Here is a 13,213-nt window from a genome sequence, read left to right as displayed (position 1 = left end):
TGGCTGTACCTCAGATGTTCTCTTCCATAAACCCACTTCTTTATGGACATATTTCCTTAGCTGGGCAGGTAGCAGTGCATGTGTGTTTATTTCCCATAAGTGTGCTTGTCCAAGAGCCTGTCTATTCTAAGAGGACTCTGTCAGGAAAACGGAGGGGTGTTTGCTGATAAGTTAGGAGTTTCCAAGTCATGGCATTTCTTCTGTTTTTCAGACTGAAGAGGACCCTGCTAGTGCCCTGCTAGAACCGCTGTGGCCGGAGATACAGCAGGAACTGAAAATCATTGAACCTGAAGAGCTCTTGCCCTTGCCAGCAGCTGTCCCAAAGACAGGCCTAATTTCTGAATCTTCTTCTTCAGTACAAACAGATAGCTTTTCCTCTGGCCCAGGGCAAGGTCCAAATCTGTCTGAGCAGGAATCTGCAGCCAGAACAGCACAGACCACATCTCAGGTGCCTGTATTTGGTGCCACCAGCATGGAACAATCAGATGGCCTCCGCAACTGCCAGTCTGAAGTGACTACACAGCACAGCTGTGCTCCAGCCCTACCCAAACCAGGTGCTCTTCTGATTGCCACAACTACTCCAAAGAACCATTGTCCAGTCATGGAAGACAGCATGAGTGAATGTCTCACTCCTCCCCTGGACTGGGAGCTTCATAGTCAACCAGAATTTGATGAGGTTCCCCCAGGAGAAGATTTTTCATGTTCCAGAGGAGCATGTTCAGAGCCAAGGAGAGAAAAAGATAGTACTTGCCGGCTGCAGAGGGAAAAGGATGATATTACCAGAGTCCAGACTCAGAAGGAGAAGCCTGAGAAAATGACTGCTGATGGAAGGAATGCATTCTCCTCCAAGGTGCTGAGTGGAGCTGGAATCCAGGAGCTGAAGAAGGGCAATGCTGTTAGCAGAACTCATGATGCTGGTGACCAGGATGAAGAGGATACTTGGACAGATAATGTGCAGAGCTTAGAACTTGTAGAGCCATGGGAGGATCACCAGTGGGTCACAAGCCCACTCCATTCCCCCACCTTTAAGGACATTCAAGAAAAGATGATACAGGAATTACAGCCACATAGTCAGAGAACAGAGACAGGCCTTTCTCTTAGACCACGATTCAGTCGCAGCCTCTCTCTGGATAGTAAAGACACAGTGATGAGTCTGTGGACTATCCCATTCTCTTTCACGAATGTCACAGAACAGCAACAACCTCGCAGTAACATTCTGCCAGGGACTTGTGAGCTGCCCAAAACACAGTCTGTCTCTCCCTCTAGCTTGGGCAAAGCTAAGCAAGATGCAAATGGCATGAGCCCTCCAGAAGAGCCTTTGAAACCTGAGGGGCCAAGGTATCCCCTCAGCAGAGAGGGAGAACCAGGCAAGCAAGAGGGACTCTCCAGAATCCCTCTTTCAGAGCCAGAGGAAAAGAAAGTGGACACAAGCAAAGAAAATCCTTGGAGCTCAAAGTTTGAGCTGTCTTTGCCATACCAAAATACCCCAGACAGTTCTTTACAGACAAAAAACACAAAGGAGGAGTTATCCACATCTCAGAACACTGCTCTGAGAGGAGATACTGTTACCAAAGGACTGTGCTCTGCCACGGAATCACAGCTGAGTAATAAAGGTGAAGACACACCGCGTAAAGGGAGGACTAGGCCATCATCTCTCAACTTGGATTCACTTCTTCCAGCCCCAGATTTCTTCACCTTTGAGAGCCTTGCCATGCCCTCTGCCCCTGGGAACCTCCTGTGTGGGCAAAAGGAAGTAAAATGCAGTGATTCTGTCCCATCCCTTCCAACTGCCTGCCCTGCTGTGAGTAAAGGTGTTCCCTGGGGGTCTCACTTCAATGCTCAGGTGGATCTAGACTTGGATTACCTGGCAGTGGCCCACGCCACCACTGGCCGTCGGAACTCTGCGCCTGTCAGTGTGTCGGCGGTCCGGACCTCCTTCATGATTAAGATGTGCCAGGCTAGAGCTGTGCCTGTGATACCACCCAAGATTCAGTACACCCAGATCCCCCAGCCACTGCAGGCTCAGAATGCTGCTTCATCAGCAGAGAAGAAGGAAGCAGACACCAAGCAGGCTGGCAGGCAGGCTCACCGAGCAGCATGGGGCCATTTGGAGCCCCCAAAGAGCCCGTTGATAGAGAAGAAAGCCAAAGCAGAGAAAGAAAACAGTGACCCAGCTCAAAAGGACTCAGCCTGTCCTTGGCATGGCAGCCTCAGCTCTCTGCTGGAGCCATCTCAGTCCAATCATAACCCTGGCCTGGACGCCCCTGTTCTGCGCCGAAAGCGCACCTCTGAGGGTGAGTCTGCTGGAGACACCCCACAGTCCTCAAAGATGGAGAGGCCATCAGGGTTCTCCAAGCCTTCCTACAGATCTAGGCCTGGGAGGCCCCAAAGTCTGATTCTTTTCAGTCCCCCCTTCCCCATTATGGACCACCCACCCTCTTCAGCAGACTCCAGGGTGTTGTTATCACCCATAAGGAGCCCCACTCAGACCACCTCTTCAAGTCCCATTTGCGGTGACCTGTCTGAGACATCGCGGACAACACCTGAGGGGGTCACTCTGCGGAACAAAATGACCATCCCCAAGAATGGCCAAAGACTGGAGACCTCTACCAGCTGCTTTTACCAGCCCCAGAGGCGCTCTGTGATTCTAGATGGACGAAGTGGGAGGCAGATCGAATAGCAACAACTTCCCTTACTCCTTGTCCCTGGTGGATGGGATGGTCTACACCAAGACCAACTTTGTTGCCATTCTTGCTGTTGTTATAACTATTCTGTGCAAGAAGGACCCAAAGACTTTACCGTCTCCTGCAAAACATTTTGCTATGGAGGGCCTTTGTGTTCCTTTTCCTTCCCTTTACCACCCTTTCTTAGACCCTCACATTCTGCTTTTTTGTAAGTCAGTCTAGAGGAATTTGCCTTTCCTCATTCATATTGTCTAACAATCCCTGTGAAAGTCTCATCCTCTCTACGAAAAAAAAAGGAACAATTAATCTTGGAATAATTAGAAAATAGGGCTGGGAGGAATAGTGTTCCAAAGCACTGTAGCCCAGGGTGCAGGGGCACACATCTGCCAAGGAGGTGAGTCCAGATGTTTGGGACATCCTTCCTTCTTTCCCCAACCACCATTAAAGTACCATGCCTGTCCATCTTGGGTGTCTGATTTGGATAGCATAACTAAACAGTGTAGGAGATTGGTGATAGCTGAAGCAGAAGGTGAAGCAGGTGTGACCAAGTCACACACAGTGTGAGTTACCCAAGGCTGTTCCAGTGGCAAACATACAATTTGAAGGTGCTGACTCCAGCTCTTTTGTTGCATCAAAGGTGTGCTCTTTCCAGCATGTGCTAGGGCTGGAATAAAAGTAGCTGGACAGGAAAAACCTAATTGTTTTTTTTAATCTTCCAAATCTTGCTCATAAATTTTATTGTGCTCAGCCACACCTTCTTCTGGCAGGCAAGATTTGGGTGTGAGGGGGTGTGTAGCTGTCTGCCTAGTGACAGAGGATACTCAGGCTGGTATCAGTGAAAGTGAAGATATGGTCATAACAAAGGCCAGTATCAGCTATTTTCATCATTGCTTAAAGCCAGATGACACCTCTGCAACTATCTCCAGCTGTGCTCCACACTGCCATGAGCAGAGAAAAGCAAGAGTATCTTCTGATCTTCATGTCCCTGAGCTATTGCCCTCTTGCACTCTGACTGACGTGTCTGTGACGCTTGGTCTTTCATTGCCACTGTGTGGCATGTCCCCAGGTGCTTCTTCCTCCTTTAAACTTCCTCTCCTTGTGATTTTACAGATTCTTTGAGAGCATGGCTGGCTTTCACCTCCCTGCCCCTCAATGCTTTCAAATTGATTAGAAGTATGGTAAAGAGGATGATTTGTGGGACCACGGAACAGATCATGAACAATATCCTGAAAGGGAGATTTGAAGTGAATTAAACTGTCTCCTGAAAGGCCGTTATCATTACAGGCAAATACATGTTCATATAAGCAACAGCTGCCATGGGAATAGAATTAAAACTTCCATTTTAAAGCCTCTAACTCTGAGTTAGCTGCAGGCTCATCTTTTGCCCAGTACGTGACTGTGGGCGATTGCAAAGTCAGGTACAGCCCATGCTGTCTCTGCAATTTAAATGTCACTAGTGACTATGCAGGAGATGGGAACACAGGTGTTGCTGCCAGCATTGAGATTGTCCCTGTAACGGTGCCTGCAGGGGCCATCATTCACAGAGATCTTTCAGTCTGTAGGCCTTCTGATGGATATTATGGGCTATAGCTAAAACAGTAACTGAGCAGCTGATAGGAAATGCTACAGCCACCACAGTGGATGTCAGTCAAAAGTTCCCAATGGCTGCATGTTTAGATCTTTCTCTGCTAAAGGCTGCTGCAGTGCTGGCATTTTCAAATTCTTAGTAAACTGAGCCCCTGAGCTCTTGGTCTATATTGAAAGTGTCACTTAATTAGTGTCATTGGGGCTGGAGGGCCCAGATTCTCGATGGTGCTCTCTCTTCACTCCCTTTGATTTCTCAAAGGAAGTGATGACAGAGTACTTCTGAGAAGTTCTGTGCCCCCATATGCAAGGAATATATCTTCAGCAGCATATTCTCTTGCCTTATCCAAAGGGAGTGAAAAAACAGTGGGCTTTGTTCCTGTCACCAGTTGCATATTTGATCTTCCCCATTGTATTCTGTACTTGTGTATAATGTAATATAAGAGGGAACAGAGTAGAGAACTAAGTTTCCATGTTTTATTCAGGGAGAATGTTAATTCTGAAAATAACCTAGAGTTCTTGTTTGGGTTCATGTTCTCGCACAAATGTTAGCAACTGCTTTACTGGTGAAGCAGTGGAGGGTGGGTCCAGAACACACAGCTTTATGACAATTGTATTATCGTGCTCCCAGAGCATAAAATCCCTTTGCAGCCTCCCATTATAACAAGGGGATTGCTAGTCCATGTTCCATGCTCATTGCTATGTTCCTCATAGTTAGTAAAGCTCTGTGCTGCCTCTACATGACACGCAAGCCTTTTTTTACTGCCTCATGGGAAAGCTTTTAACAGCCACAGGAGAGTTAATGGCAAATGACTTGGGAAGATGTGATACAGGTACTATGGTAAGGCTTTACAGAATGTAATGGTAGTGGAAAAGGTGCCCAGATTTTTTGGTGTCAATGAAATGGCTTGCTTTGGGCAGTGATTTATATTCTTACCTCAGTTACTGTGCTAGAAGTTCTGACTGTCAAGGCGTTTGGAACAGAGCCAGCCAGACTCAGAAAGTAAAGTATCAAAAGAAAAAGAAAATGTGATGAAACCTTGGCACCTTAAAACTGTCTCTTTTTTTCCCCCTCCTTTTTCTCATATAAGCTGATCTATAAGCAAGAAATGAGGTCCTGGCAATTTGTATATACATATTCTGTCTTAATTCTTAACGGTGTTTCATTAAGTAATAACATTGTTGTGGTAAATGGTGAAATTCCTGCAAGAAGAAAATTATTAGAATATTTTACTTAATACTAAAGATTGGCCTCAAATAAAATCTGGATCCAGACTGTAGTTTTTGAAGATGCTTCAGAATTTGAGCTCAGATTCAGGTCCTGGATTTTAATTAGCCAGAGCTTCTGAAATGAGCTCTAAGTTTTGTAGCTTGATCCCATCTCTATTCACAGTTCCAGCTCCACCCTTCAGCTGATATATCAAAATTCCAAGAGCCTAGCCAGGTGGACGTAACAGACACACATCACTATAGCTTATGGTCATGACTGGACTTGTATCAAGAGAGCTGAGGTAAAGCCCTAGATCCTGCAGAACTGGGAGTATTTGCTTAGTTTGTTGCACAGGTGTAATCATGCCCAACTCCAGACTCAAATTTCTGTAGAGTTTGTAATGGTTGATAGTGGGTTCCTGTTCACATTGATAGTTGCTGTTGGCTTCAAGGACCTTGGCTTAATATAGCTGGACAAAGCCGGAAAACAGAAGCCATCTCCCATTCAGTGGTGCTGATTGTGTGGTTGCAGCCTCCTGAGACCACACTTTATTAAGCCATTTTTCTGACTGAGATCAGCTTCAAGGTCAGGCCTGATGTCACTTTCACTTTAGAGCCCTTACGTTGACCTCTGCCACCCTGCTCTAGCAGACTGAACCAGAGACTGGAAGATCTGAAGTTCAGGGTTTTGGATTTGTACACTGTGGGTACCAAACTCCTGCCCTCCAGCACAACCCCTCAAAATTGGAGGTTCTGAGAAAGGTTTTCTTTTTTGGGGGGGTTTGTTTGGGTTTTTCTGGGAAGTATTGAGAAGGATAAAACAGATTTAGGGGAGGTGGATCTGGCCCAGAATTTGAAGTTTTTGTTTAAGGGAGAGCTGAGTTGGTTATTCTTGGCATTATGGAAAGGATCCTCCTAATTAGAATGGCACATCATTTGCAGACCTCTGCAGAGTCTGCAAGGATCACTCCACAGATTCTGCAGTACATTCGGTTCTCCTGAGACTGTGAAGAGTGTAAAGGCCTTCTTTGTGAGTTTGCAGATGACCTCAGTCATGATTTAGTAGCTAGCAGTTCTAGCAATGTGAGAAAGAAAGGTGGCTGATTTCACTTCTACCCATGTAAAAAGGGGTTTTGTGCAGCTTCTGCTAAGTGCAGGAGCGTTGCTCAGTGTGAAATGGTTGGGCTGGCAAAGACGGGAAACACCAGTTGGAAAGGAATGACCTGAGTAGATGTTAGTTCTTGTGGGAGCTGCCTTGTTGGAGGGAGGGTGAGCAGAAATGAGGATTGTATTTTACCTTATAAACCACATTCCTCTGGGCCACCTATCCCATCCTATCCTTTAATAAAGAGTGAAGCACTTCTCTTTTCACCTTTAGGGCTTCAGAGGAACTTAGGTCTGCATTAGAGATTCCCTCATCCAGAGTCTGAAAGGTGCAATCAATCTTTTTTCTTTTTTAAGAATTCTGAAATGCCTGTAGTGGTGAATATTGTGTTAAATTTATATATATATATATATATATATATATACACATTATATATAAATATATTAAAAAGGAAATGTAATTAAAATGAAGGAATTGTCTAAATAGGATCCTGCACATCTGTGAAATTTGGGCAGATGTATAGAACTGTTTCTGCTGCAACTTTTCTAGCACTGAGGGTGAGAGAGCAAATGGCTTTTTGCCCACAGAGGAGAAGCTAATTAGTTCTGGCTAATCTGTGGTGGGCAAAGACCATGAAGCTGCCTTCCTGAGCAGGATTTGTGTCCTGGGAGAGGAGAGGTGGGATCAGGTGAGACCAGAGTGCAAGGACGGATTTAGCTTTCCACCACCAGCTTCTCTCCCAGTCCTTGAAAAAGCAATCAATCTACTGGAGCACATATTCCTTTCTGGGCATGCCCAGATTTTGCAGTTGTCCCTTTTGATTCTCTCAATCTCTAGGAAAAAAAAACAAAACACCTAGAGGATGGGGAAAAGCTGTAGCTGATCCCAATTCTGTTTAACTTTTGCCTGCTCCCAATTAATGTAAGGCTTGCTGATAACTAATCCTGCTCCAAGCAAGGAATGGAAAGCTTGCCATTGCATTCTATTGGAGCTGGAGTAGGACTTTCACAGACTGGAAAGGAAGGAAAGCAGGAGGCAAGTGTTTCCTGAGGGCTTCATGCAGCAGCCCAAGTCTCAGATCTTATTCTTGAAGGCACTGGTCCCCTTCAAAATACTCCTTTGTTGCCATGTCAAGGGAAGGGTTAGAAATCAGACACTGTGAAAAGGCTTGTCCCCCACATACCCACCCTCGTTATTGATTATTTCTCCTGCTAGCCCTGATGGATTGTACTTTTGTTAAGCTTTGTTCTCTGTGTGGACTTGACCGCCTTTGTGCCTTATTGCTTAAAAAAAAAAAGAAAAACAACACCCACAAAAAAGATGTTTTGCCAGGTCTCAGCCATGAGATTAAACTGGAATTTTTATAGAAACAGACCTGTGCCCTAGTAATATTTTGAAACATTTTCTTTCTCCTGGATCTGGTTTATGAACAGTGAACAAATGCATCTGTCTTCCTCTGACACGAAGTTTGAGCCCTTGTTTTCTCATGTGAGTGGCCAGGAAACTGAGCTGGTCTTGTATGGGTTTCGGTTGTGGGCGTTCAGCACACTTTTCTTATTGAGGCTAATGCGAGCTGCTGCTGCTCAGCAGCTCTGAAAATGAAGGGAGGGCATGGAGACTTTTGTAAAATTACCATTATCTGAAGTGCTTTAAAGTTTCCAAGGCTGAAATTCATCTTTCTTCTTATCATTTCTAGTTCTGCCAGGCTGAGGTTTCAGTGATGCACAACCACATCATCCCATTTAGCACAGCTCCTACAGAATTCTGCCTTGTCTGCAATAATGTAGAGCAACAGAGAGTGGAAAATAAAAATGCTCTGGGATCCCAACACTTGTAGAGAGGAAGCCAAACTGGTGCAAGAGAAGTTACTACAAATTCCTCAGTGCATTGTGTATGCACTTCTGTTGATTTGCAAAGGATAAGCAAGAGCTTAACAAAACTGTGAATTAAATTTCCTGGTTCTCTCTGTTCTTGCAGTTCCTCATTGTTTCAGTTTCTAAACTTACTGTGAAAGTGAACATTATTAGTAGCTGTCCCTTATTCCACACTGAAGAAAAAAGATTAAGGTTCTTGTGGTTGTAACCTCAGTGGGCATATCTGCAGTCCAACCTGCTCTTTGTTCCCCCCAAACAGCAGAAGAATCATTAGGTTAAAAGAACACATTTTTCATTTTTCAACAGCTGAGCCCAGGACTTGACTCCCTTTCCTACCTCCTTCATGACTTCAATTTCCCTTTAGGAAAATGCCTGGGTTGTGCTTCCTGCTTACCATGGCAACTGGCACACAAAGTAGGACAGAAGAGCATGTCTGTTGAACTCTGTAATTGTTGTTAGCCCTAGTCAGTTATGAGTGCTGTGCAAGAAACAGTATTTTTGTATTCTTCTGCCACAGAGTCTAATAATGATTTGGCCATAATACAAGAGGAGAATCCCAAACTGCCCCCAGCATTCCTGTGATTATGGAAATTAAGCAGATGGTGCACTAAAGACCTGTACATCCTCCAGTGAGAACTGTGCCCTGAACTGGTGTGTTTAAATACGTAGAAGTGCTTGAACACAATTTCAGCCAAGTCCTTTTGCCTGTTTTCACATCAAAATGGGTTTGAAAGTCTGACTCAGGCTGAATATCTGCATCGGTTGTATTGGAAGCACCAATTATAGCATCCTAGATACTTTCAGCTAAGTCAGTCAGTCAGCAAGATTAAGTGAATTCCCAAACTGGCTGTTTACTAGGAGACAAGCTAGCCCAGCACCAAAGAGAGCCTGATACCAGTGTCTCATGCATCCTCCTTGCAACGCAGGAGTACAGGCAATGGCGGACAACAGGACATGTCCAGCAGGCACCCCACTGGTTGTAGCTAAAGGTAGGTTGGCAGCGAAAGAGAGGCAGGCAGCGCAGGGAAGAAATTTAGCCCAGTGTGGGAGACTTAGGCCACAACAAGGCAACAACAATAACAACAAGAGCAAGACCATAGTGGCTAAGATGGAGAAAGGCAGTGAGGTCTCTGAGTTCATTTTCTGCCTGAGCAGGAAAAACTCTTCAAAGAACATGTTGTGTCTCCACAAGGGTAAAGGGATGAACAGTTTCAGAGTTAAGGATCAAAAAGGAGCAGGAGCTGCAAAACTCAGATCTGGCCAGGTCCTGAACATCCCAAAAATTAAAACAAGATTCATTCCCTGATAAAAACATGTAGCTATTTTCTCATGTCTTACTTGCAAATGGCAGTGTGAGAGGAGCTGGATTTTGCATATGTGGAAAATTCATAGGAATTCTATCTAGAACTTTAGGTCCAGGCTCATCTTTAAACTGGACCTGTTTTCTCCCATAGCACATCTGTTGCATGGAGTGCATATCTCTCTTTCACTTAAATCCTTTATCTAAAAGACCTGGAAATATTTGAAATCAGTGAGAGGAAATGACTTCAAAGAAAACTCAGTAGCTGCTTAAGAATGAACCACAATGATTAGGAACATGAGAACAACCAGAGCTGGAGAAAAATGAGTAACACATGATTATTGTTAAACAAGGGAATATCCCAGATAAGTAAAACCTGAAGAGGAAAAAGAAAATAATCCCCAAGCCATAAGACAGAGCTGAAACAGTCTGAAAAGTATCAGCTACCTTCTTTCCCTCCTCCTTCATAAGAGTCAGGAAGAAGTTTAGATCATCAAAAATAGGTGCTCACAAATTGCTTTACTTACCTTCTTTTGCATCATGAAACAATTTGTTTTAAACACCGTGTGTTGGAGAGTGAAGGCAGAAGAGAGATGTAAAAAGACTGGGCTAATTCACAGAAGCATCAAATATGCTGCAGGGATTATATGAAGTGGCTTTACCCTTTTCAGAGTCTGTGCCAGCCACAATACTCTGCTAAAGGTGAGTGTTGTCTAGTAAGAATAGAGAGATGGAAGGTTTTCAGTCCTGCATTCACTCACAGTCAGTAACAGCCCTGGGGAGACAGAGCAGATCATTGCTCATCACTTAGTTGTCGTGTAGAGTTTATCTCAACTAGTGAATGTGCAAAACCACAGGTGACCTTGCCCATGCTGGAATTTCACCTCGCATGCAGGCTAACATAATCAGAAATGCCCTCACCTTTTCTTCCTGTTGAGGATAAACCCCCAGCAGTCATCCTCAGCTCCTCCCACAGCAGGCTCTCCTAAAGAGACATGCCTCAGATTACAGGGAGGGTTCTTGCAGGAGGTTCCCAGCATACCATACATTGCAGAGGCTTTCCCAAGTTGCCAAAGACAGCAGGGCTGCCAAGGGGTGGGAGAAAGAGGCTTCATTTGTGAGCTAGTTTTAGGTCATACTTGGTCCCAATAAACTTGTTTTTGGCACAAGTCCCTGTTGCCAGGAATGTGAAATACTAAGATGCCAGGGTAGGGATGAGCAGGATGGGAGTTAAATCATCTGGGTCAGAGGCTATAGTACACCACCGACACTGTGGCGCTGGTTTATGCAGTAAGGTGGGTAGCCAGAGGCAAGCACAGCACATAGCGGCAGGGCATTGTGTGCTGTAAGTGAAATGACAAGGTAAGGAGAAATAGGGCCTGTGAAAGAGAGTCTGTTCAAAGAGATCTCATGCAGAAGAAGAACAAGCAGCACAAAGGAGAGGGGAAAAGAGGAAGGGGCAGACAAGCCTGTTGGAGAAATGGGTGCAAGGCACAACATACACAAAGGCAGGCCCACATTGCCCCATGGCCCAAAGGAATAAACATTTCAGTACTGCCAACTCCAAACATTTAAGACTTTGAAAGGCATAGGGTTATGTTTCTGCATATATGGGAGGAAAACAGCAAGGATTTGAGTTTCTTGTTGACTTGTAGGCCAAACTGCTCTGTCAAGTACGAACAAAGGATGTCTTGATGAGATGTGTCTGATTTCTCAGAGCTGTGGATATTGCAATAAATTAATGTTCTAAAATTACAGCTGGTAACTCCAGGGGAGAATTGAAACATGCTTTTTTGCCAAGAGAGAACTGTGAAGATTCACACCTACAAAACAGAAATACACACAGTAAGTCCGCAAACAAAGCACATAACTCCCATTGGAGAATTTTTTCTTCATCTTGTCTTAGTCTGGCAGTTTTCATCTTTTTTTTCATCGTCTTGTCTTAGTCCAGCAGTTTTCATTCTATGCATATTGCCAGCTTCAAAGAGTGCATACATCTGTACCCTCAGGTAGTGATCCAAACAGCTGAGAATGGGCAGGATTTCTTTATAAGCCTCAGTCAACACACGAACCAGTTCCCCACCATTCCTGTCACTGACTCCATTCCTTCCTCACCCTCCACTGGAATCCCAGGTAGGGGACTTGCAGAGATTGGAATCAACCTTCAAAAGCTGAAAAACCAGAAAAAGCTGGGCAGAATTTTTTACAAGCCTGCTCAACATCATTCTGCCATTAGCCCAGTCTCCTTTTCCCTCCTTAGCTCAGACGGATAAAGCTGGGTGTTTCTGGTTGCATTGTGACTTGCTTGGCACTTCTGCATAGATCCACCGTTGCTCAGATCACTTGTTCATCACAGCTTTTATTTTCATAAAACATAAATTATAATGTGCCAGGTGAGCTACAGACTCAAGAAGCAGAAAACAAATTTGATGAATCCAAACTTAATTGGCTTAAACTGATATTTATGCCATAGGTCAATAGGATCATTTGCAATTGGTTGGTGAAGATAATACTGCAACAGTCTATTTAAACTAACCTCAGTTCTTCTACAAAACCCTACAAACCCTACCTACAAAACCCTAGAGTATGTTCTCTATATTGAGAGCAGTGCCATAATGATGTCACATTTAGAGGTAGAAGAAAGTAAAAATGATACCACAGGATCTGAAGCAAAAGACCAGAGGAAGAAAATAAGATTTTGAGATTACCTGTTAAGCGGCCCTAAAGTCTTCATCCTACAAGCCCTGTCTCCAGCTATGCCATATGCAGAGGGCCTTGCTAGTCCTTAGAAGGTCCCACATCCATTCATTTCAGTATCACCCAATTGCAGAGCTTTCTAAGTTTCAGAAATTACTCGAGCAAGAGATCTTTATGCAGGTGTGTAACTATCCACCTAGGCTGCCATGACTTAGAAGCAATTGGAGGGATTTGATCAAACAAGGACAGAGACTGTGTGCATTGACACTATCCCTCCTCCCCCATTTCTGTCCGCTCTGCTAGGGATTTGCAGTTCATAACAAGAAACATCAAACCAAATCTTTGCTATTGCTAACTTGCTTAGGGAAGCTCTGATTCTCTTTAGATTTTTTTAGATCTTGGTATTATTCATAGCTTTCAGCAACATAAGCAAGTCTATCTCACAAAAAAAGTGCTTAAGACAAAAGAAAGTCCTTATTCCTTAGTGTCCAGGCTCTTAAAGAAAGTCATCACCCCATTAAAACAGTGAGCCTTCCACAGGTGCTCCCCTTCTGGAGTGGCTGATCCAAGTGGATTTTTCTTTTTGAAGACACACACACACAAAAACCTACCCCTCTGTGTTGCAGGGACCTGTTTCTCCTTCAAACTATTCACCCTCTTAGCTCTGCCTGTTTCTCTCCCCCATTACACCAGCAAGGGACTATTCAGCTACAGGCTTTTTGGAGCACTGTGTGTCAGTGTACGAGGCACTCAGATCTTC

The 13,213-nt window shown here is 44.5% G+C and overlaps 1 protein-coding gene across 4 annotated transcripts in view; it reads left to right on the top strand.

Annotated features, from left to right (window-relative positions):
• Positions 1-13,213, top strand: part of ARHGAP31 (Rho GTPase activating protein 31) — an 85,947-nt gene that overhangs the window by 60,999 nt on the left and 11,735 nt on the right. The window contains exons 12-13 of one of the 4 annotated variants that reach the window (XR_010885058.1): positions 212-2,892; positions 8,279-8,612. Coding sequence is in view for 2 of the 4 variants with exons in the window: in XM_067302004.1 (XP_067158105.1) it covers positions 212-2,680 (2,469 nt within the window). In the remaining 2 variants the exon portion in view is untranslated. Of the gene's footprint in view, positions 1-211; positions 5,549-8,278; positions 8,613-13,213 lie in introns of those variants that run through there. The other 3 variants (XM_067302018.1, XR_010885059.1, XM_067302004.1) reach the window with 3 other exon arrangements.

The sequence above is a fragment of the Apteryx mantelli genome, chromosome 1, assembly GCF_036417845.1.
Source record: "Apteryx mantelli isolate bAptMan1 chromosome 1, bAptMan1.hap1, whole genome shotgun sequence".
In the NCBI taxonomy this organism is placed as follows: Eukaryota; Metazoa; Chordata; class Aves; order Apterygiformes; family Apterygidae; genus Apteryx; species Apteryx mantelli.
The sequence above is the reverse complement of the archived record's forward strand: the minus strand, read 5'-3'. Positions and strand labels throughout refer to the sequence as shown.